This window comes from Leuresthes tenuis, unplaced genomic scaffold (genome assembly GCF_036924035.1).
Source record: "Leuresthes tenuis unplaced genomic scaffold, fLeuTen1.0.hap1 SCAF_10, whole genome shotgun sequence".
NCBI lineage: Eukaryota > Metazoa > Chordata > Actinopteri > Atheriniformes > Atherinopsidae > Leuresthes > Leuresthes tenuis.
Window position 1 is genome coordinate 34,066,781 of NW_027325364.1, and position 25,622 is coordinate 34,092,402.

The 25,622-nt window shown below is 40.2% G+C and overlaps 1 protein-coding gene across 1 annotated transcript in view; it reads left to right on the forward strand.

Annotated features, from left to right (window-relative positions):
- tsnare1 (T-SNARE Domain Containing 1) overlaps window positions 1–25,622 on the forward strand; it is a 275,364-nt gene that overhangs the window by 122,877 nt on the left and 126,865 nt on the right. The window contains exon 15 of the mRNA XM_072395073.1: window positions 11,376–11,448. Within this exon, the coding sequence (XP_072251174.1) occupies window positions 11,376–11,448 (73 nt within the window). The remainder of the gene's footprint in view (window positions 1–11,375; window positions 11,449–25,622) is intronic.

Sequence of the window (25,622 nt, forward strand, 5' to 3'; positions counted from 1 at the left end):
CCTTTAATCCCAATAACATGTTCAAGTCTCTGTAACAGAATGCTGTGATCGATCGTATCAAATGCAGCACTGAGATCCAACAGGACAAGCACAGAAAAAAGTCCGCTATCAGAGGCTAAGAGGAGATCATTGGTAACTTTCACCAGTGCTGTTTCTGTTCTATGATGCACTCTGAATCTTGACTGAAACTCTTCAAACAGATTATTTCTATGTAAATGATCACAAAGTTAAGCTGCAACAATTTTTTCAAGAACTGTAGACAAAAAAGGGAGATTAGATATAGGTCGATAATTAGCCAACACTTCTGAATCAAGAGTAGGTTTTTTAAGTAAAGGTTTAATTACAGCAACCTTAAAAGTCTGAGGTACATATCCTGTCAACATAGACAGATTGATCAAATCTAATATGGAAATATTGATTCAGGGGAAAACCTCCTTGGACAGTCTGGTTGGGATTGGGTCTAAGATACAAGTTGATGGTTTAGAACAGGGATTCAGATGAAAAATGTGATAGCGGTCTGATAATTACACAATTACAGTGTATTTTCCCCACACAATAAAGACATGTAAATAAACATTTCCTTTGTAAAATTCAAAGTCAAAAACTGTCATTTTAATTAATAAATAAATACAGGCTATTCAAAATGCACTTCATCTTAAAATTAAGTGTAGACAGTTATCTTCTTCTACGCACTGTATATGCGTACCTAGCAGGTGTCCTCTACTTAATTCATGCTCACAAATAGGCTGAAATCAGGGAAACTGTCAGGTGAGACATCTAAAGTCAAAGTTAGTGATGAAAGAGAAGAGGAACCAAGAGAGAGCGAGGATTCGGAGGCAACAGAGGAGAGAACTGCAACGGATCCGGGAGAAGAAAACGAGCAGGAGTCAGAAAATGATGAGCCAGAGGAAACCGCAAAGGAGGGAAGGAGATGGCAACAAGGCAAAAGCGGTGAAGAGAACACCAGATGATTATTGCTATTTTTAACTCAAAGAGATCAACAGGGCAGAAGCCGTCTAAATACAAATCAGGTTCTAAAGATACTTCTAAAGCTGCTCTACTTGATGATACATCAGTGATAATAATGGGAAGGATTCCATTAATCTTCTCTCTGATAGAAACAATTTAATTCGTAAAGAATCTCATGAAATCATCACTGCTGAGAGTTAAAGGAATACATGGCTCAACAGAGCTCGGACTCTTTGTCAGCCTGGCAACAGTGCTGAAAAGAAACCTGGGATTATTCTTATTCTCTTCTATCAATAATGAATAATAAGCAGTTCTAGCTTTACGAAGGGCTTTCTTATACGTTATTAAACTATCTTTCCAGACTAATTGAGACTCTTCTAAATTAGAGGAACGCCACTGTCTCTCCAGCTTTCTTGCAGTCTGCTTATATGTAATCACATATAAGAGGTTAATTAAGTGTTATTTAAGCTTGTGTACTTCTGCTGAAACATGTTAGTGAGTCATGTATTGATGTTTCTCTTTGAGCTGAATAGCACAGCACAGAAACACCACAGACAGATGAATTGAAGAAACCTTTCAATATAAAATGTTTGAGAGGTTTTATAGGATATCATGGAAAGCCCATATGGAATTTTGGTCACTTGTTAGGTCCACTTGTCAGCTCTGTATGTGGCGGAGGTGGAGGTGATGAAGAAGTCCATCTCTCTCAGCATGGACTGCTCGTTTGCTGTGGTTACGGATACGGCAAGCCTATTGTTTGAACTCATCACCTCCCAGTGCTGAAAGCATTTCTTGTCAGTTTGTATTACACACTGATACGTATCTTCAGCATCTAAATTAGTGTTGTTGGAATAATTGTCTCCATCGGTGCCTCACTGCATAATTTAAATTAATAGTATGTCTGGATTTTCATCCTAAAAATGTTTTGTTGCTTTACTGAAGTCAAGTTCATCTCATGTTGCAGACTGATCTGTATCTCAGGGCTGAATGGGTTTGCCGGTATTCAGCAGGAGCAGAAAAAAAACTTGAAATGTCAGGTGTTGACAGAAAATGATGACTAATGTGCCTGTGGAGAGTGAATGCATCACTGAATGTAACCAAATCACAAGTGACATGAGAATCCATTGATGTGCTGCCTGAACCAGAGCGCACTTGACATATAGAAACTCACCCTGTAAAACAAAGTTCCATATATGGACAGGCTTCTTTTGTTAGCACTGTGCTACCATTCAAAATGGTGGTTTCATTATGGTTGTAAGATCTTTTCAGGGAAATAAATTGGATAAAAGCATGGTTGAAATCAACTGCTGAAACGTTGAAACAAAAGAGAAATAAGAAATAGGCAAGCTAAGAATGGTGATAAAGAAAATAGTGATGTGCAACACCTGGGACTCCTATTAAAAATAGCAGGGAATTTACATGATGAAAATGAGTAAACGAGGGGAGCTCCGACCCACTGCTTTGGATTCCAACCCAATTCTGATTTCTGAATTACATTACATACATTTTATTACCGGAGCCCTCTTACTTGAACAACTCTTTGATAGCATTATGATTGTTATTATCACTATAATTATTGGTATTTTGTGCAGTTACATAAGGTTGCAGTTAGCAGCACAGTGCAATTTCAGCTGTATGTATATTGGCGTTACAAAGGATAACATTAAAAACCTCAGAATAATCCTCCTCGTTACTTTAACAGTTTCTGCTTGTCCTCTTTGGCATTTGCTTAATGCACTGTGGTCAAGTCGGCCGACAGGTCACATTCATCTGGAGAGCACGCCATGTTCTGATCATCATGATGTTGCAAACTGCAGCGGTGTTTTTTTTATTTATGCAGCTTGTGCAACCATTTTGTTGTTCCATAGTAAGACTGCTTCAAACAGCTCACATCAAACTATCCATCTCATAGTTGTATCCCTAAACCTTTTGATTTATTTATTCAAATGAAAGAATTAAGGCATTACACTTCAGTGTCATCGTCAGCCCTAATTAATGTTAATGAGACACAAATTAGAGGTTCAGTGAAATGACAAAAAAAATTAAAAACAGACACATTCTTAATCTAATTAGCTCTTCAGTTGTGATGATCACTTAAACTGTATAAGCTACACTGACTGAAAGTAAATTTCACTGAAAAATGCACCATAGCTCAGTTTGCATGACTGGCACAGTCACATGTGACTCATGCAAACTGTTAAGTGCTCATCATTTCTCAGCTGACATGCTGAAATCTGCATCATGGCTAATCAAAACTTGTGGCGACGTTAGGCGTTGGAATTCACACTTACAGAACGGAAACAAAAAATCTCTTTAATCACTTGGTTTGAAATATTTTACTTTATACTATGTTACAGTCTGTAGACAGTTAACAAACAATGTTATGTGGATATGAAAGAATGGTAACAGTAGTTTGATCACAATGAGATCAAATTCAGATTCCAGAGGTGATTAGTTGTGGAAACAAAGTGAGACTCCTCTCTAAAAAGGTCCTGCTCTGATTGTCGCACTCACATTTAACCAAAAGAAGCCAACAAAACGAGAGCATCTCAGAGAATGAAGTAATTTCTCACAGTGAACAAGATGTGAAAATGCTGTACATTTCCCAGGTGGGGAGGGTTGTGCTGTCTATCAGCAGTCTCCCTCCTCTAAGTTGAATGTGTATTTCATAGGCTGTTGCTAAAGCTGATTCACTTTAAACATGCTGACAGGAGCGTTCTGCTATGCCACACTTCCCTCTGCAGGCACAAGAGGAGACCTCCACACTCGGCTGTTTGTTTCAGCGCTGTTCTGTAATGTAAGACTGAATGTTATATTGCCATAAATTTGGCTGGCCTCTACAAACTGCAATCTTTGCACAAAACTCTTGTTGGGACAATCACACTCTCTGTGCAGCATTTTTCAATCCCTGCAACTCACTGTTATACGTATATGAGATTGTAAATCACTTTAATTGTGATGATACCTCAAAATGTATCAAACAGTGCCTAGAAAATAGTTTTTTGTTAAAGAGAGGGGGATCTCTAGATTGACCAAGTGTCAAAGTTAACTTGGAAGTGTGAAAGATTTTTTTGTCCTCCTCTTCTCATCTTCTACTCTTCTATTATATGTGCAGGTTGCAAGGCTTTAGATCAGGCTACAGTCTCTCCCACACATTGTCATGTCAGTCAGCACAAGATATGTCCTCATGGCTGAAGTAACATGTGTCGTGCCACTGGAGACTGAGGTGTAAATAAGAACTGTTTTTTAATGAATATTTTTGTCACCCCAAGTTTAATTGTGCTATTGCTGTCTGTGCATTGACACCAGTGTCAGATAGAACAAACGTCTGAAGTGCAGTCTGACATTTCAGTCTCATGAAAGCGCCCTGATACTCAGAGCCTTTTATTTGTTCAGGCCTGTTCTTTTCCTCAGTCACTCCTAAAGAAAACAGCAGCATGACAGACTGAGTGTGTCAAAGCAACAGCAGAGGTGAGTTTCAGCATTAAGAAAAAGTCTGATTCTATAACTACCAGCATGAGGACCCAAGACAGGAAGTTCAGTTTTTACTGTGTGGAGTTGTGGAATGCTGCCCTCTGGAGCTGCTGCAAATTTAGGATAAATTTTATTTAATTTCATGTCCTTTAACTTTTTCCAGCTTATTGCTAGTATGTACAAAGTATGAAAGAAAGCTGTAACACAGAATATCCTACCACGCTAAGAAAACTCATCTTAAATGAAATACGTTTAACTACTCACCAAGAACAGTTTTGCGAAAGTCGGCGTCCTTTGTAAGTTTTTTAGATAACTCGCGATCCATATAACGGAGTGAACGGGGCAGGTACGATGCAGCCTCTAAATAAGGCATTATCAGTCTATATATATAAGTATATATAAGTATAAGTATTTCACCAATACTTTAAGACGAATGAATGAATTGAACGTGTACTATAGCTCTGTTAGCACATAGCTACTGTTATGTTATACTAACAGAGCTATAGTACGCGTTCGTTCATTCATTCGTTTTAAAGTATTGGGGAAATAAAGACAGACAATGCCTTATTTAGAGGCTGCATTGTCCCTGCCCCGTTCACTCCGTTATATGGATATACGCCGATCGCGAGTTATCTAACTAGCTTTCGAAGGACACCGACTTTCGCCAAACTGTTCTCTGTGAGTAGATAAACGTATTTCATGCCAGAAATAAGGTCTAGGTTTAAAAATGCAGGAGTTCCCCTTTTAATAAGCACCCGTGCAACTTTCATGTGAGTGACTCAGGATGGACCAAGCAAAAGTGGCTTCTAATATCCTCCTGTAGAAGCACAACATAATGAAATACCCTCAAAGTTGCCTGGACAAACCAAACTTTATCACTTTACATGTGCAGAGAAAAAAATTAGAGGAGAAACCATCACATAAAGAATAATTATAAAGTTGCGGGAGCTTGATTGGTGCTAATATCATGAAAATAAGAGAAAAAGGAAAACTTAGGGTTATCCCAATACAAAGATATCAAGGTGTTTGGGTGCTCACTGGGTGAGCGTAGAATGAAAACAAAAAGTGACCCTCTAACTAGCCCCCGTAAATGTATATCAATTAGCCTTGACATCATAAGTACATGTATTTTATTATGTATGTATCCCTGGTGTGGTCAAAGCATTCCGACCCCCTTTGGGTATGAAAACAGGACCTACTCTGTCCTACTCTGTCTGGTCCCACGTTGGCAGAAGATTCTTGCAGATTTATACAAGTCGAGGAGTGGGGCCTCTGTGGGCCTCAGGCTATTTCCGAGAGGAAATGTGTGCAAAGTTTAGAGGCAGTGCCGATGCCTTGGGTTCTTTTTCATGTTCCTTGAGACTTTACTAACAGTTATTGCAGAGTGGTATGGTAAGTGTGTTTGGTGTGCAACAATATTTAGACGAGTGCTGTGAAGAAAAGAAGCAGCCATAGTGACTCAAATGCAGGCAGAAAGCAGGCAGATTTTGAACAGTGGAAACTTTAATGAAACAGAGCTGAGAGAAAATTGGCTTTTCTAGTTGGCTGTTCAGAGGATGATATGAAGATATATTGCATTTAAATGAGTCCCTGTACTACCCTGTTAGTAAAGACACAGTTCAAGGCAGGGAGAGTACAGCAAAGCTCTTCAAATTCTGAAATATATATATATATCTTTAAACTCTGCCTATCTTGAGACAAATATTAGTTTGCTTTGAAATGACCATACTCTCCTGGTTAGCAAGTTGATGTTGCAAGGTCACACTTCACAAAGTTAAAAGTTGTTTAAAGTTAATTTAATATTGACATTGAACTAGTCAATGTTCATCGTTAAACATTATGAGTACTTTTAGTCTAGTCCAACTGACCACTCAAAGCGCTTCGAACACTACATGCCACATTCACCCATTCACACACATACAGCCAGTCTTAGTCTGTGCATATCTATATGCTTTCTATCCATACACCCACATTCATACACCGATGGATGCATCTGTAGGCAATGTGGCATTCAGTGTCTTGCCCAAGGATGCTTCGACATGTAGCCTGGGGAAGCCGGAGTTGAACCACCGACCTTCCAGAAGGCTGAGAAAGAACAGAGGTTCTCAATTCAATTTAATTCAATTCCATTTTATTTATATAGCGCCAAATTACAACAATTGTCATCTCAAGGCACTTAAATAATATAGTCCAATTCAAGCCAATTGGAATTCAATTCATTGTAATCATAATCCCACTAATTCATATAGAGCCAATTCAAAAACAATATCCTAGCTAAGGAAACCAACAGATTGCACCGAAACTTGTCTTCAGTCCAATCTTCCATCCTGAGAGTGCCTGTGGCGACTGTGGAAAGGAACGACTCCCTTTTAACAGGAAGAAACCTCTGGCAGAACCAGACTCAGGAAGGGTGGCCATCCGCCTCGACCAGCTGGGGTTTGAGAAGACAGAAAAGAGGGAAAAGAGGGGGGAAAAAACACCATAACACCATTCAAAGGATACCTGTTGGAACAGGGAGACACAAGTTAATAACCACAATAATGTCACATGTACATAAAATCATTTGAGAAATTAAACGGGGGGAAAAAGAGAGCAAAGTGAGGAAAGGTGTGACAGATGAGGTCCCCCAGCAGTCTAAGCTTGTAGCAGCTTAACTATGGGATGTTTCAGGATTACCTGAGCCATCCCTAACTACAAGCTTTATCAAAAAGGAAAGTTTTAAGCCTAATCTTAAAAGTGGAAAGGGTGTCTGCTTCCCCGACATTTACTGGCAGCTTATTCCACAAGAGAGGGGCCTGATAACTGAAGGCTTTGCCTCCAATTCTACTTTTAGAAACTCCGGGAACAACAAGTAAACCTGCAGTTTGGGAGCGTAGTGCTCTGTTAGGATCCTCTTTAAGATATGATGGAGCTCGGTCATTAAGAGCTTTATATGTGAGGAGAAGAATCTTAAATTATATTCTGAATTTAACAGGGAGCCAATAAAGAGAAGCTAAAACTGGAGAAACATGATCTCTCCTGTTAGTTCTCATCAGAACTCTGGCTGCAGCATTTTGGATCAGCTGGAGGCTTTTCAGAGAATATGTGGGACAGCCCAATAATAAGAAATTACAGTAGTCCAATCTTGAAGTAACAAATGCATGAACTAGTTTCTCTGCATCACCCTGAGACAGGATGTTCGTGATTTTAGCAATATTACGAAGGTGAAAGAAGGCAGTCCTAGAGACCAGTTTTATATGTGCATCAAATGATAAATTCTGGTCAAAAATAACTCCAAGGTTCCTTACTGTAGAACTAGAAGCCAAGGAAATACCATCTAGAGTAACTATATAACTAGACAATTTCTCCCTGAAGCGCTCAGGTCCAAAGAGAACAACTTCAGTTTTGTCTGAATTTAAAAGCAGACAGTTCTGAGTCATCCAGGTCTTTATGTCTTTAAGACAGACTTGTAGTCTGACCAACCTATTGGTTTCATCTGGTTTCATAGATAAGTACAGCTGAGTATCATCAGCATAACAATGGAAATGTATGCCATGCTGTCTAATAATGTTACCTAATGGAAGCATGTACAAAGTAAAAAGAATTGGTCCAAGCACAGAACCCTGAGGAACTCCAAGACTTACTCCAATGTGTGAGGAAGATTCTTAATTTACAAGAACAAACTGGAATCTATCAGATAAATATTACTTAAACCAGCCAATAGTATAATTTCCCATTTCAAGATTAATGAAGGATTAGTTGGTTCAACAAAACCAACTCAAAATGGCAAATTCTCCTTCCATTGGCCAGTTCTGCCAGACAGGTTTTCTATAAATTGATACACAGCAAGGAACAACCACAGTATTGGCCTCACATTTTCAAACAATCCATTGCTATTCACAGTAGTACAGTGAATATGGTCATTTGAAATACATCACTGTCAACATTACCATAGAATACTTTCCAGATTACTGAAAAACAATTGCAGAGTGCCTTTTAGGATGGGGCCATTGGAGGGCAGCTGATCTTTCAGAGAGAGAGTTCAGTTGCAGTCCAGTCAGGACTCTGAATGGGTCACCAAAAAACTTTTATCAAGTTTTCCCTTATTACTTCCCCATACTATGACACTACCATACTTCACATTTTTGATAAACTGGAAATGCAGAAGCTTCGTAAAAGTAGAATTTATGAAATAACTTTTGAATCTGATTGTATTTGATCTCAGCATGGTGCTGAATAAAAAAAGAAAGTGACTATTGAGGAGGTATTTCACTGAGAGAGAGAAAACTTAAAGGTCAACATCAGACAATTGCCTGCATTTGAATAGCTGAATATAATATTCCAATATACACTATGACAAATTAGCTGTTTGTCAAGGTTATCAAATGATTAGGTAGCACAACATCCTTGAACTTAAAAAAGATGTGTAAATGGTTTAAAGGATTTCAGAATAAAGTAGAGTTTTAAGCTCCAGAGTTAAATTTCAGGTTAGCTTCTTGAAAGAACAATAGCAGTGCTACGGACAATATGGTCGTGGTCAAAAGCCAGAGATTAAAGTCTCAGGCTCCTTAAGGAGGTTTCTCAGTACAAAATGTACTTTAACTGTGTGCAGTCACTTTATGTGAAGGCATAAGAGACACATGAACTTTTCCCAGGTAATCTTAGAATTCTAAAGACATGAATCACACATGAATAAAAAAAGATCATTTTTCTGTATCGTATCTTGCATTTGGTTAAAAACAGACTAATACACAAAATGGATTTACTTACAAAGAATGAAAAGTATTTATAAAATATATAAAAAGCAGCTGTTCTTTCACTGCCCAGACATGACCCAGAATCACATCGATTTGACTGTCAATATACAAACGTGTGAAAGCATCACTAAAACTCTTTCCCTGAGATTTTAGGTCTGGAACTACAGAAAATAATAAACATCCCTGGGATATAATAAACACTTCTGTACCAAGCATGTTGTTGGAAATCTCCAGTTCTGGTTCTGAGCCTAATGCTTTCATCCAAAAGCAGCGAGATTGGCTAGGATCAGAATTTAAAACTTGTGAATTATGGAAAAGGGCACAGCGTTGGCTTGAGGCCTGGCCACACAGTCAGCCCTCTGGCAAAGGTCCCAACCCTTAACATCTCTGCCTTTCCCCTTGTGTGTGTGTGTGTCTCACTCTCTGCCTCTTCACTTCTGCACAAACTGAAATGATTAAAAACTGTTTTGTCATTCGAATAAAATTAGCCCTTTTTGGCCACTGCTTTGCCAGGTATTGTTTACAGCATGATAGACAGGGTTGCCTGGATTTAAATTTTAAAAAGTCTTTATCATGGTGAGGTTTGCCAGGAGCCATTTAAGCTCCATTCAAATGTTTTTTAGCCAAGTAACAGGATGGCTGCCAGTTTCCACAGCAATCTCCGCCACCTGTGATGGATGGCCCAGTGGGTTCGGCTACACAAACGCAGCTGTGATTGCACAGAGCCATAATGGAGGAATGGGGCGACTTGTGAGCAGAAGATAGACAGAGGTTTTATAAGCTTTCATATTGCTTTGAGCAGAAACACAGAGAGGAGATTCAAAGCTTGGAGACTGTGGAGAATTAGTTGCGGTCAACCGTAGCTGCACTACTTTGCTCTGTACCCTAACGGGAATAATTTAACAAAAACTTTCAACTTAAGAAAAAAATATGTTTATACTTTTTGCCAAGTGAAGCACAAAATATCTGGGATTAAACACAAATCCATTCAATTTGTCAATTAAAAGAAGAGGGAATTTGATTGAAGTTGCTTTTTTTCCCCTCATATATAGTTAGGTCTAAAAATACTAACACAGGTTTTGTAATTTTACCTTTTATTCAAAAAAATGTTCAAACCAGTTATTTAATGAAAGAGAAAATATTAAGAATTATAGCCTATTGATATATAAAACTGTTTTTTAAGGGTCTCAAATGCAATTAGAGAAATTGACATAACCAAAAATAACCCATGGACATCACCAAGGAAGATGTTTACTCTGTGATGTTTTGCTAGGCTTCTTCAGCTGGTTTGTGTTTTGATAATAATACAGAATAGTTTACATTTTTAACTCCTTTGTTGCATTGACAGTATGATTTTGGGCTTAGTTCAGGGTCCATCTAAGCTGTGAAATAAGCTTCCTTGCATTTTGCATAATCTACAATGGCAGTGTTTGCCTACATAATTATACATCAGTAAGACTTGTGACCAGTAGGGTATACACATGAATACAGAGAATACCCTCTTATTCATCATAAAGTGTACACACTTCTCAGTCCTCTCAAGTGTACATCAAAGTCAGAAGTGTGCTCAGTGTTAATTTGTTTTATAGATTAAACCACAGCTAAATTTTTTTTAGTTTGAAAGATTCAGCTCAGAAGTCAACTGATGACAATTATTCATGCAAATTAGAATTCTAGCACATGAAAGATATTTGCATCATGTATCCAAGTTAGCTTCCTATAGCATAACAAACTGTGTCTTCAACTGACATGAAACTTAGGAATCAAGTTCACACAAAGATGAAGAACCTCTGTTAAAAATATTCTGCCCCATCAGCTTTTCTATCATGATATTGACAAAGTCATCAGTGTTCAGTTAATGTTTTTAATCAGTGGATATCAATTTTAAGTAATTATCCTTATTATATATCAATAATACAAGTAAAGCCACACCTCAGGAAGAGCCAAATTATCACAGTTTGGCATCTGATGAAATAATCTGCAAATGCATTAAATAAGGAAATAAAATGCAAATAAACCAAACAATAACAAAATCTATTACAACATTTATAAGAGATGGAAAGACCAACAATGTGATTAAGTGGCCATTACTTTATGTTTCTTGTATGCACAGTGGTCTCACTGTCTGTGTGACATGAAATATCGATTTTGATTAGCATTCCACTGGTTTATTTTTGTTTTTTGTTTTTTTTGTAGAGAGACATGCTGGATGTCAGTCAAATCATGAAGGATCTGGCCAGCATGGTTCATGAGCAAGGAGACACAATAGGTAAGGTAATGTGTATGTGGACTGTTTTTTGTGTGTTTTTTGCTGAACTCGGAGGTACAGGCAAAGCCAAAGTCCACAGTGGCAAACTGCGGACCTACACAGGAAAATCTGCAGAAACATAAATGGAAAGAAACCAGGCTGTTTCACCCACAGTTCGTATGAAAATGTACGAAAAGTTCTGCACAGATTTTCGTGCACAAGCCTACAAATATCCATCAACCTGAGTGAACAGTACGTCTGCGCAAAGCCTGAAGTCAGGCCTAACTTGCTTTTTACTCACAGAGGAAAATAAACATTTTAAAGTGTTTAGTTTCACCATTATAATGCATTGTCGAAAACAAAGATTTTACTCTTTATTTTCACAATCTTCCTTCAGAGAATGCATGCAAGCTTTCGTTTGTTAGTTATTAACCTGTAAAGTAAATTTTTTGTTTCGACGTTACTAAGGACGCTACTATCACTGTTGCTATTAGGAAGATCAAATCTGACCAAACAGATGTGCTTCCCAACCCCAAAACCTATAATAAGTCTGAAAGTTTCCTGGCAACAATTTCACACATTAGAGGAAACATATTCGAACTACAAAACATATGGTGCTGCCCGCCACTGTGTACGGCAATTTAGTACAAATTGTAGTTTTTATATCGTGCTTACGGGTTAGGGTCAGGGTTGCAAAATTAGGGTTTAAAAAGCATATATCTGAGCATTCTTCAACTGAAAAAGTATAACCCTAACAAGTACGTTTATGTCGTGAGAAAAGCTACGTTATGAAAACATAAGAATATGCTAATTTAGACATGATTCCTGCCACTCTGTTTCACAGACAGAAAGGGTCGTGTTCAATAGCTGAAACGAATGGAAGCCATTTTTCACTGCAGGGAACTGCACATGCACACTGGTCGCTCGTGTCATTGGATATTTGTAGGATAATGCACGAAAATCTGTACATAACTTCGTACGTTTCCATACGAAGCCTTTCCATGAGAATACGATGAAAGAAACACATACCAAAGAAACATACAGCAACCACATCACCAGAAGCAAGTATATGGGAAGGAGAGTAACTGTAGTTTCTGATTATCATTAAAGCCAAAAGTCACAATGTAATAGTGAGTTGAGGTGGATAAATGTTTGTGCATCCATCCATCATCCATCATCTGCCGCTTATCCGGGGGTCGGGTCGCGGGGGCAGCAGCTTGAGCAGAGAAACCCAGACGTCTCTGTCCCCGGCCACTTCCTCCAGCTCTTCCGGGGGGACCCCGAGACGTTCCCAGGCCAGCCGAGAGACATAGTCTCTCCAACGTGTCCTGGGTCTCCCCCGGGGTCTCCTCCCAGTGGGATGTGCCCGGAACACCTCCCCAGGGAGGCGTCCAGGGGGCATCCTAACCAGATGCCCGAGCCACCTCATCTGACTTCCTCTCAATGCGGAGGAGCAGCGGTTCTACTCCGAGCACCTCCCGGATGACTGAGCTTCTCACTCTAAGGGAGAGCCCAGACACCCTGCGGAGGAAACCCATTTCGGCCGCTTGTATTCGCGATCTTGTTCTTTCGCTCACTACCCACAACTCGTGACCATAGGTGAGGATGGGAACATAGATTGACCAGTAAGTAGAGAGCTTCGCCTTCTGGCTCAGCTCCCTCTTCACAACGACGGGTCGGTGCAGAGCCCGCAATACTGCAGACGCCGCACCGATCCGCCCGTCAATCTCCCGCTCCATTCGTCCCTCACTCATGAACAAGACCCCGAGATACTTGAACTCCTCCACTTGGGGAAGGATCTCATTCCCGACCCGGAGAGAGCATTCCACCCTTTTCCGGCTGAGAACCATGGTCTCGGATTTGGAGGTGCTGATTCTCATCCCAGCCGCTTCACACTCGGCTGCGAATCGCTCCAGTGAGAGCTGAAGGTCACGGCCTGACGACGCTAACAGAACCACATCATCTGCAAAAAGCAGAGACCTGATTCTGAGGTCGCCAAATCGGACACCCTCAACGCCCTGGCTCCGCCTAGAAATTCTGTCCATAAAAGTTAGGAACAGAATCGGTGACAAAGGGCAGCCCTGACGGAGTCAAACTCTCACCGGAAACCTATCCGACTTACTGCCGGCAATGCGGACCAAACTCTGGCACCGGTCATACAGAGACCGAACGGCCCCTATCAAGGGGTCCGGCACTCCATATACCCGGAGCACCCCCCACAGGACTCCACGAGGGACACGGTCGAACGCTTTCTCCAAGTCCACTAAACACATGTAGACTGGTTGGGCGAACTCCCATGCACCCTCCAGGATCCTGCCGAGGGTATAGAGCTGGTCCACTGTTCCACGGCCAGGACGAAAGCCACACTGCATCTCCTGAATCCGAGGCTCGATTGTCCGACGGATCCTCCTATCCAATACCCCCGAATAGACCTTACCAGGGAGGCTGAGGAGTGTGATACCCCTATAGTTGGAACACACCCTCCGGTCCCCCTTTTTAAAGAGGGGGACCACCACCCCAATCTGCCAGTCCAGAGGCACTGTCCCCGATGTCCACGCAATGCTGCAGAGGCGTGTCAGCCAAGACAGCCCTACAACATCCAGAGCCTTGAGAAACTCAGGACGGACCTCATCCACCCCCGGGGCCTTGCCACCGAGGACCTTTTTGACCACCTCAGCAACCTCAGCCCCAGAAATGGGAGGCCCCGTCTCCGAGCTCTCCGACTCTGCCTCTTCCGAGCACGTGTTGGTAGGATTGAGGAGTTCCTCGAAGTACTCCCCCCACCGACTCACAACATCCCTAGTTGAGGTCAGCAAAGCCCCGTCCCCACTGTAAACAGTGTTGACTGTGAGCCGCTTCCCCCCCCTGAGACGCCGGATGGTGGACCAGAATCTCTTCGAGGCCGTCCGGAAATCCACATGTTTGTGCATGTGTATGTCAATTACACGCCAAAGGCTTTTTTATGCGTAGTGATGGATGGATGGGGGCGCAACCACGCCCACTCCAGAGATCAAGAGCAGATAGGAATAGCCTCCTGTTGTCCTCTGGCCAGCAGAGGCCCCCAAACTCAGGTCCGACAGTGGACAACCATGCAGATTTATGCAAAGATTTACAGTCACAAATACAAAAACACACACTCACTCAGAAACAAAGACACATTCACGCAGATACAAAGACACACATTCACACTAAGACACAGCTTCACAGGAAACATTTGTGAACATGTTTTGATATGATGCGCTTGACTAATAATGTGAGCTCAAAAAATTATTCTGGGCAAAAAAGTTATTTTAACCTCTGCTTTGCTGCCAAGCCAAAATTGTCTCTTATGTGAAACAAAGCACTAGATTTACACAGACAGTGGCCAGCTGGAGAAAGTCCATCACAACACCCTGATATATGTGAATGCCTCTTCATCTCCTGCAGTGATGTAGACTCCTGACTCGATTTGTCTGTACTTACTGTTGGACAGACAAGTAGCCCAAGATATACAAATATGAACAATGTTGTGTTAATGGGGATCCAGATGAATTCTGGGTAGAAGTGAAAGGTTTGATAAGGCAGAAAATTCCATCTATCCATTTTCAATACCTGCTTAATCCAATTCAGGGTGGCAGGGGGCTGGAGCCTATCCCAGCTGTCATTGGGCGAGAGCCAGGGTACGCCCTGGAAAGGTCACCAGTGAATCACAGGGCCACAGATAATTCCAAATCCCAAATATTGTCATCAGCCATGATCTGGGTTACTCAACATTTAAAGCTGTTACTGAAAGATGATCAATTCATGATCAGTTTGATTTCTGGTATACGTAGTCAATTTAACATGATAACCTTTGGTGTTTACAGTGGTTTTTTTAAAGGATAATGCTAGATCTGTCAGTAAATCCTGTTAAATACAAAGCAGTGTAAGCAAGAGCTTATTAGATGCAGCTGAAGATGTAATTATTCCAAATAAACATTTTGATTGTGAAAACATGGTATTAGAAGTCAGTGGCTCACAACCTACAGTGTGTGACAACCTAAAGGTGGTGCCAAAGATTACAGGGCGTGTGTGAGGTTTACACTACACAGAGGCTGTCAAACTTAGATCTGTATACATTTAAAACTGTTAGACTTTTATTTCATTATGAAAAGTATCTGTGAGGATGAAATGCATAAAACAGTGTTGCACATAGAGGTATGAGGATTGTTTCGTAGACAGGTGATGGAACTATAGGAAATTAAATGATTATTTGAAAGAGTACATCTACAACCATGCACAAACAGCTGGACAATGTGTTTTTGATAACAATTTGTAACCATTACAAACATCACACTTGACATATCATTGCGAGACAGAGGTGTGCAAAACTCAAGGTGGCCATTCATTATTTATGAAGGGCTTGATGGTGGGAACAGTGTTTGCTTCTTTTTTGATAGATACAAGTGGAGTGGAGGGGCTTCCAGGAAAAAAAGATTGAGAAACACAACTACAACACACTTTTGGGAAACTAATCAATTCTATAAAAGCAGAATCAGAGAGAACAAAATAACCACACCATCAATGCATCAAGCTTTATTCACTTGCTAAAAGTTGTTTGTCGTGTGTGTATGTTGTTTTATTGATTAGTTAAAGACCTCTTACTGGCAACATTTCAGGTACAAAAGGGAGACACAAGCCAGATTTCAGATTAACAGAATAGTTACAACAGCTTTCTATCTTCTCCATCTTTATATTGCAAAACTGTGTGAGTAATGAAGTGTGTGGGCGTTCATGTGTGTGAGTGAGAAAGTGAAAGATGAGTTTTCTTCTTTCTTTTTTTTTCCTTTAAAGGGATGGGGTGCAATAACTTCTGCTAATTGCTGCTTTTCTGTGTCTGAATATCCTTTTGTGTGCAGCCTTCAATCAGGATAATGTAGATGACCTTTAAATACCCTTTCAGTCAGGCTAACTTAGGCTTGTGTGGTCTAATTCTGCAGGAATAGAAAATGTGTTTTCTTTCTTTCTTTTCTTTAAATTCCATACTCATATACTACATTCAAACCTAAGGATCTCATGACATGCTTTTTCATGTTTACTGTCTTACTGTCAGCGTTAAAATAGCTCATGAAAAGAGGTGCACACATGTTTTCAGTATTTTCAGGCAGAAGGAGCACATTTGTAGTCATATAGCGACAAGAGTCGCTAGAGTGTGCACATTATCCAGTTATTGTGGCACATGTAACGAGTGATCCCCTCATACTTTTCAGAGCACAGTACTTTGTTTCTTCTTCAGATGTTTTCAAGAAAATGTATTTTTGGTTACAAGGGCAAATAGATATTTTCCAGCTTCCCCAATAACCCAGCAATATTGGATGTTTGGTTTTCCTGGCCAGCAACACAGTTGGTAAAGGTTTTGAGTTGTGCACCAAACATCACAGACCACAGGTCTATGAATGAGAACAAGTACAATGCTGATTTTGCAGGGAAACTAAAGCTGAAAGTCGAGGGTTCTCCAACACAAAAAGGCACGAGTCTGAACCTCAAGCTGGGAATGAAACTGTTTCACATGTCTGTGTCATGTTGGCATTTGACATATGAACAGATTTTAGTACAAACATCATGGTTACACTGAGTGATAATGAATATGAAACATAAAAAACAAATATAAATAAATATATACACAAGACAGCTGAACATATTCATTAATTTCTTCTACAATTACCTCACTTACTCCGACAAGCAGGTACAGAGCAGATTTACTAAACAGAGACATCCAACTGTTCACTGTAATGTTCTGGATCTGATTCTGGCTTGAACTCGAACAACTGGAATGGGCTGGAAGACACAGGTGTGGGGCCACAGAGGAGGGGTTGATTTTATCTTGACTTCAAAGGGATCACTGAGTTTTGGAGCCAGTTTCTTGGGAGTGAATTTTAGGGAAATGTCCACGGCTGCCAGCCAAACATGCTGACCAGGTGTGTACTGCAGTGTCGATCTGCCAGGCAGTGGTTGTGTTTCGCCGTACAAAACAGGACCTCACGAGTCCAAATCCGTTGGTGTCTTTGAAGGTAACGTTGAACCGATGGAACTTCCAGGTCCCTCTCCTCTTCAGGAAACAAAGGCTTTTTGTACCCCAATGAGGCCTTGAAGGGTGACAGTCCAGTGGCAGAAGAAGTGAGAGTTGTGAGCATATTCAATCCAACTCAACTGCCAGGGCAAAGGGTTGTTCGCGGTAATGCAGTGGAGAACAGCCTCAAGCTCCTGACAGCTCAGTTCTGTCTGTCCATTGGATTGGGAATGATAACCGGAGCTTAGAGAGACCTCGGCTCCCAGAGCGGCACAGAAAGACCGCCATACCTGTGAGATAAATTGGGAACCCTGGTCAGACACCACGTACGAGGGAATGCCATGAAAGCGGAAGACATGGTGTACTAGCTGGTCTGCAGTCTAGGAGGATGACGGGAGCTGGTCCTGTGGAAAGAAGCGAGCAGCCTTCAAGGTAAACAGAAGAAACTTGTGCTAAAGAATAAAATGGACCAGACTCAGTGAATGATTCCCTATAATCCCTATATTGACCAGTGCTGACCAACATGTCAATGGGGTAATCAGGTAGGAACCTCCTTTCATCAGTGTTTCGTCTAGTTGGGCCCACGACACCTCCAGGAGGCTAAACAGTGATCACTGGCGTCTCAGAGTCACTCCCCTAATGCCAGTCATCACTGCTCCTCACACCGCAACAATCATCTTTTTTTTTCCACAACCACAAGCTACCCCAGCCTCTCACCAACTGCATACCAGTCATAGCGGGGTGGGGATACAAACCCTGGTTCGGGTAGAGGGTAGAAATAGAAGAGGTATAGATAAGTAGGAATGGGATTCAAACCCTGGTTTGGGTAGGGAGTAATGAAAGTATAGAGAGTGCCAGAGGTAGAGACAGGTCAAGACACACTAGCAGATTCAGCAGCCAAACTCACCTAAAAAGTCCTGCAATTGCTAAAAACGTCAGCAAAAACAAGACAATACAGGCCAACTCACCTAACATGATGACCTGATTTCAAAAGGCTCACATGGGCCAAACCCTCCACTTAAATATATCCTGGATTGCTGCCTTGCTTCTACCAAGAGTCGGTTTACCCTAAGTGCTCCCCCTACTGGGCCCCCAGAAAATATTGCTTATTCTAATCCAAATCCACTGACTGGACTTTATTGCCTCATCTGACATTTCTTTCACTATTTTCCTCATACTCCATTTACACCCAACTCCCTCAACAATGAGACAACAGACTTTGCAACAAATCCTCCACATCCTAATTCCACTTGACAGATCCTAACTTTCCATTCTCGCTGCTCTGCTTCTGCCTCCAACTCCACATACCTAAGCTTTGTCCTTTCATATGCTTCTCCCAAGGAACAGTCAGCTCTATGAAATAGAGTCTCATTCTACTCCTAGACCACAAGACTATATCAGGCCTTAGATTTGTAGAGGCTATTTCCTGGGGAACAACAAGCTTTCCTCCTAAATCTACCTGCATCTCACAATCACAAGCATCCTCTAAGCTGCCTTGCCTCCTTATTGTCTTATTAACTTTCTCCCCCTCTTGAACAAACAAACAAAGACCCTCCTAAATTTACCTGCCTTCATTTATCTTCAATACTTGCAGCTAATCTTCTTAATACTTGGTTATGTCGCCATGTATACCGGCCTTGTGACAGACTAACCTTAAGTTAACGTTAAGAGTTCCTGATTGCCCGCATCATAATTTTGTTCATCTAGTGATAGTGAGCGGGAGAAGAATGAACAGGGATGCAGCTTACCCTCCAATTTGGATCTCCGGAACAGTACTGCTCCCATCTTAGGCATCCACTTCCAGAATTAACTGCTGATCAGTGTTGGGCTGGATGAGGATGGGAGCAGTGTTGAATCAGTCTTTTAGCTGTTGGAATGCTTGGGTAGCTTGTGGGGTCATGTGGAAGGTGGTCTCAACCTGATTAATGGGGAAGCAACGATGCTATAGCTGCATATGAAATGGCAATAAAAGTTAGCGAAACCACTTTCCACCCTGGAAAATGTAGCCAAGGAAGGTGACTGAAAATGCGTGAAATTCACATTTTTCGGCCTTAATGCAGAGGCGATTCTCCAGGTGTCTGGTGACCTTTTCAGACATGTCATCTGTGTTCTGCAGGAGATTTAGAAAAGATCACAATGTCAACGAGGTAAACAAACACAAAGAGATTTAGATGGTCTCTCAGAATGTCGTTTATGAGGGTTTGAAAAACTGCAATGGCAGCCGTGAGGCCGAAAGGTACTCAAAGTCTCAAAGTCTCCTAACGGTGTGCTGAAGGCTCTCTTCCATTCATCACCCTCACAAATTCTGATCAGACGGTATGCATTGTGGAGATTGAGCTTAGTGAAGGTGGTAGCTTCCTGGATGGGTTCAAAGGCGGATGAGATGAGTGACAGAATATATCTGTTTTTGATAGTGATTTGATTCAGGCCCGGATAGTTAATGTAGGGTCGCAGGCTCTTCTCCTTCTTCTGCACGAAGAAAAAACCCAGCTCCTACAGGGAAAGGAGATGGTCTGATGATACCTGCTGCTTAAGCCGGTGAGTGGATCCAGAGGAACGGGTGACTCCGAGAAGAGAGGGAGATCGTTGGTAAGAATCGGAGAGAGCAATTTATCCAGATGAAGGTGTGGGTTTTTCCTAACTGAATCCAGGTAGAGTTCAACAGTGGAGGCGAGCAGGTAGGTGTCTCAGAATCCACAGGAGAATGATAAATCCTTCAGTTTGGAAAGCCAAAGCGAGGCGAGCAATGGAGAAACAGACACTGGGAACACAGGAGGACATGATAAATACATGTATGATTTTCTTAGAAAGAAGCACAGAAGTTGGCTGAATTACCACTGTAGTAGTAAAACAATCTGGTGAAGACTGTTTGCTCCTGTAGAAGACATCTTGACAAGCACAGATGAGAAACACTTGAGAGCGCTGGAGCTGAATCAGGAAAAACTGCTCAACCCCGCCTAAAACCCAGAAACACCACAGCCAAGCATGATCGTGACAGTTTATGTATTGTTATCAGGAAGAAGGTTTCACCAAAGAGAAAGCTCTCCCTTGTTTCAAACTGATTCTAAACTTCAGCGTGTTCCAGAACAATCTGGAGCTGAACATGCTCAAAACTTTGGAGATGACAGTGGACTTCAGCAGCACACTGCCCCCTATCACCATTCTCAATAACTCTGTGTCTGCTGTAGAAACCTTCAGGTTTCTGGGATCTACCATCTCCCAGGACCTAAAGTGGGTACCCAACATCAACATCCTGCGTCAGCTTAAGAAGTTCAACCTGCCCCTGGAGCTGCTGATCCAGTTCTACACTGCAATAGTCCAGTCTGTTCTCTGCACCTCCATCGTTTGGTTTGGATCAGCCACCAAACAGGACAGGAACAGATTGAAACGGACAATCAGGACTGCAGAAAGAATCATTGGTGTTAACCTGCCCTCCATCCAGGACTTACACACATCCAGAGTCAGGAAAAGGGCAGGTAACATCTCTGCAGACCCATCACACCCCGGACACAATCTGTTTGAACTTCTCCCCTCTCACAGGCGTTACAGAACACTGTACACCAAAACATCCAGATACAAAATCTGTTTCTTCCCCCAGGCCGTCACACTGATGAACACTTGATCACTGTCAGTAACCCCCTGACTCCAAAATCAATCATTGACTTTGCACTTTATATGTCTCATAATGTCATATCATGCTCAGTCTGCTCAATATACTGCCTGCACCTAAATGAACAGCATAATCCTCACTGTAAATAAGATAACATGTATATACTGGAATATATAGGCTGGACCTCTGAAAACTTCACTCATTTATTTTTATACCTTACTTTAACTTATTGTTTTTTGCTGTCCTTGTTCTTTCTAGTTGAATGTTTGTTATGTTATGTTTATGTACATCGTGAGCTAAGAAAAAAAATGAGGCAAATTCCTTGTGTTTTCACATACTTGCCAATAAAGCTGATTCTGATATCGACAGATATAAGAAAAAATATTGTGATATAACTTTTTCCCATATCGCCCAGCCCCACATGTCATGTCTACTTTAAAGTATTGTCTACCTCTTACCACACACCACCATATTTATTGTAACACTTCTTTGTAACAGATTCTTTATTTATTTATTTTTCCTTGTGTATGTAAAAGTCTGTTGATATGGTGTTTTGGAAATTTTTAAGAAACACAGTGTGCCTCCATCCAAATAGTTGAGCAGACAGATAGGAGAGAATTCAGTGAAACATTGCAGAGTTTATTGTACCACAGCAGATGTCCAATCTGATCTTTACTGACTAAGGCAATAATGGACCTTTTCCTATTCAAAAGAGATCCAATGAAATTGCCTTTGGCTTTTTTTTTTAGCAGGGCTCTCTTGGTATAGTAGCAGATATGAATATGTGACTGTACTGTGGAGGCGTGTAGCGAAAGCAGCAATAATACAATGAAATGAATAGGCTGAAGAAGGACAGATTAGTGCTTTCATGGCCTATTCATGCAGGCGCATGATTATAGGCACACCGTATTAGAGACTGACTGAAGAAACACAATCAACAAGATTGTTTCAGCAGGCAGACACTAGAGTAAACAAGAGATGTTAAATACCTTTTCATTGGTACACACCAAAAGAAGACATTAATTTAGTTTTTTAATATTAGTATTACCAGACTGATCATGTTGGAGGTTTGTTTCTACTAAAAATCATGATGCTCTACAGATCTGTCTCTTTCTGAAGTGAGTAATGTTTGTAGGTTTTTTCCAGAAGGGGGCTATAGACAAATTACTGGTTAATTACTTGCTGCATGTACAAATGTAATGATCATAGTTTAATTGAATTTTTTCTTTTTTATTATAAATGATCATCTTCATCATTATGTATCTCATAACTGTAAAGAGTGTCTGCCTTCTTTGAGTTTCATATTCAGTTCTCTTAAAGCCTCCTCAGATAAAAATTACTTTTAACTTTCTTAGCATGTCAACAATATATTTTTTCTTATGTTCCAAGAATAACTATGAGGAAAATCAGTCTTTCATTCTGCTTCTTATTTCTACAAGGATATTACTCTATTTTAAACTATTCTTTAATTCTAATAACAGCCTGCTACCATGTTGCAGCTGTTTATCCAGTTACATTCTTTAACATTCACTAGGTAGCTAATGGTTAATTAGAACATCTTTAGTTTAAATGTATCAAACAAAGTATTGTCCAAAAAAGACCAGATGATATAATTATGTAATTGTGATACACTATTTCCCCTCTTTATTGCACAGAATGTCATGTTATGGAAAACTATATCCTTTGGAAAAGCCTGAAAAAAATCAGTAACCATCCCATCATAATTTAGCTTGTGAAACTGAACGTATATCCCTGTATTCTCCCTATATTTCTTAGACTCACCTGAAGAAGTAAGTGTATTTGGCAAATCAGCACAATTATTTCACCCCACCCCTTTGCCACCACCCCAACCCCCCATCTTCTTAAATTATATATAACTTCAAGCAGTCAGGTATTTGTCAGATGTTTTTAACTTAAACAAAGGTCTTTATCTACCGACTGAAGCCTTTTGACAATAAAGTAAGTAAATAAGTAAAATTTTATTGATATAGCACCTTTCAAGATAAAGATCACAAAGTGCTTCACAATGAACTACAGGAAACATGAAAAACATAAAAATATGACAAAAGCTAATCAAAAGCAAGTTTAAAAAAAGGGTTTTCAGCAGAGATCACAGAGTCCACGGATCTCAGGCTCAGAGGAAGGGAGTTCAAGAAAGTGGGAGCCACTGTTGCAAAGGCGCTGTCATCTTTAGTTTTCAACCGTGTGCCGCACAGCCAGCAGGCCCTGATCACATGACCTCAAGAACCTGCTGCTCAAATAAAATGTTGAAATGTTCTCTGTAGTGGACGGGGAGCCAGTGCAGCTGAGCTAGCATCGGATTGACATGAGAATACTTGGAAGATTTTGTTAGTAGCGTTTTGTATAACCTGAAGACATTCCAGGGATTTTTTACCCTGACCAGTGAATATATAATTACAATCTAGACGTGATGAAATAAAAGCATGTATGATCATTTCACATCTCAGAGCGTGACACAATGGGACTTAACTTGGCAATATTTTTTAAATGATAAAAACAAGAGCGAACCAGTGATTTAACATGAGCATCAAAGTCAACGCTGAGTCATGAGTTACTAACTGAGGGTACAACAAATGAGAGTCTCCATTATCTTAGGTAAAAACCTATCAGTGGAACAGACAAAGACTGAAGTTTTCTCATCATTAAGTTGAAGAAAATTATCCATCCAACTTCTAACTTCTAATCTAAGCACCTGAACAAGATCTGTACCTTAAAGTCATCTTTGGGTTTAAAAGGAAAATATAACTGAATATCATCTGCATAAACAGTGATAAGAGATGTCCTTCAAAGAATTTAAGATATGCTGAAGAAGAAGCAGATATAAAAGAAACAAAGGCCCCAAAACAGACCCTTGTGGCACAACATAGTTAAGGGATGAAGAAGAGGACCTGAATTTAGCAGCAGCCACAGAAAAAGATTGTCCAGACAGATATGAGGAAAACCATTTCAAGGCAGGTCCTGATACACCAGTAATTCAGCCTATCGTGCATGATATGATGGTCAGTAGTATCAAAGACTGAGGTAAAGTCCAACATCAGTAACTCCTGATGATCCTTATGAGAAAATGATCCTGCATTACTCCGCATCAGGATGTCACTGGAGACTGTAAGAAAGGCTGTTTCAGTGGAATGAGCCCTGCGAAAGCCAGACTGAAAATTATCAAGAATGCTTAACTTTTCTAAAACAGCTGTAAGCCGTATACCAAAACAATCAATAGCCCTTTCACTGTTATCGGTCAGCTTTAAATATATGTGGTTAATTATATGTTACCAAATATTTTGAACCTTCCACATCATTAAACATATCCTGTCTCATCCTATTAACTTCTGTATATTGACACCTTAGAAAGAAGAGGCTCTGCTGTTTTAACAGATTTAAGTAGTAACCAGTAGTTCATCACGGCAAAGTAATGAGCTGTCAAGGCTGTCTATGTATGAGTATCAAAATTAACAAGAGTTTCTGCTTAAATCAAGTAAATTAATCAGTGTATGTCATATTACCTTCTCATCTATGATAATTTAATGAAAGATGGAGAGTGTTGTCCCCCCCCTCCAGGGAATTCAAGATTAACTTTAATAATCATAACAAAAATACATAGTGCCTTAAATATGTCTACAAACTACTGATGGGAAATTTGTATTAATATGTCTGAAAGCTGCATGAGGTACCAACACACATAAAGTGGCTCATGTTATGAGTCAATATCACTATAAAGTGCCTTTGGTGTCCTCGTCAGAATCAGTCTGTCATCATGAAAATGTAGAATATGCAGAATAATTAAACTATATTATAAATGGCAAAACATTTACTCACATATTGGTACAATGATAAGTCACTTAAAATATGTTTCCTTCATTTTATACCATTTTGTTTTCATTGGATGTACGTGATTTTGTCATGTCCCACACAGTGCTATGCTAACTACAGTGTGTGTAATAAGTGCTTATATGATACTAAATTTGAAAGAAATTACACAGTTTCATTGTCCATAACAACCTATTTGATAAAATAAGTAATTTTTATCATGTATATTATATTTTTCATAATTATATTGAACATTTTGCACGTGTCCCTGAAATGGCTGTCCACCCTGTCATTATGGGGTAATTGCCCCTTTAAGTAATCCTCTGACATTTTCAGTTACATTACTACAAGCATTTTGTATTTCTTCAGCGGAGGCTGAAACGGTGGCAAGTTGCAAAGTAAGTATTTACACTTATATTTTGTCATTTTCATCATATTATGTGTGTAGTTGCATGTTGTCAAGCTTAACATGTCCACTCTGTCATAGTGAAATATCAATTAATATAAATACTTTTCAGAAATTTGAAACACATTTTTTAAAAAGTGCAGTTAAGCTAACTGTGCACTTTTTAAAAAATGTGTTAACTGAATCATATTGCTAACTGAAAGTCCACCATGTGCTCATTTAATGCTAAAATTAGCTGAATATGTCCACCCTGTCATTGTCATTAAGCCTCCCATGACAGGGTGGACATGGTTCATGACAGGAAGGACATGTGCATAATTAAATAA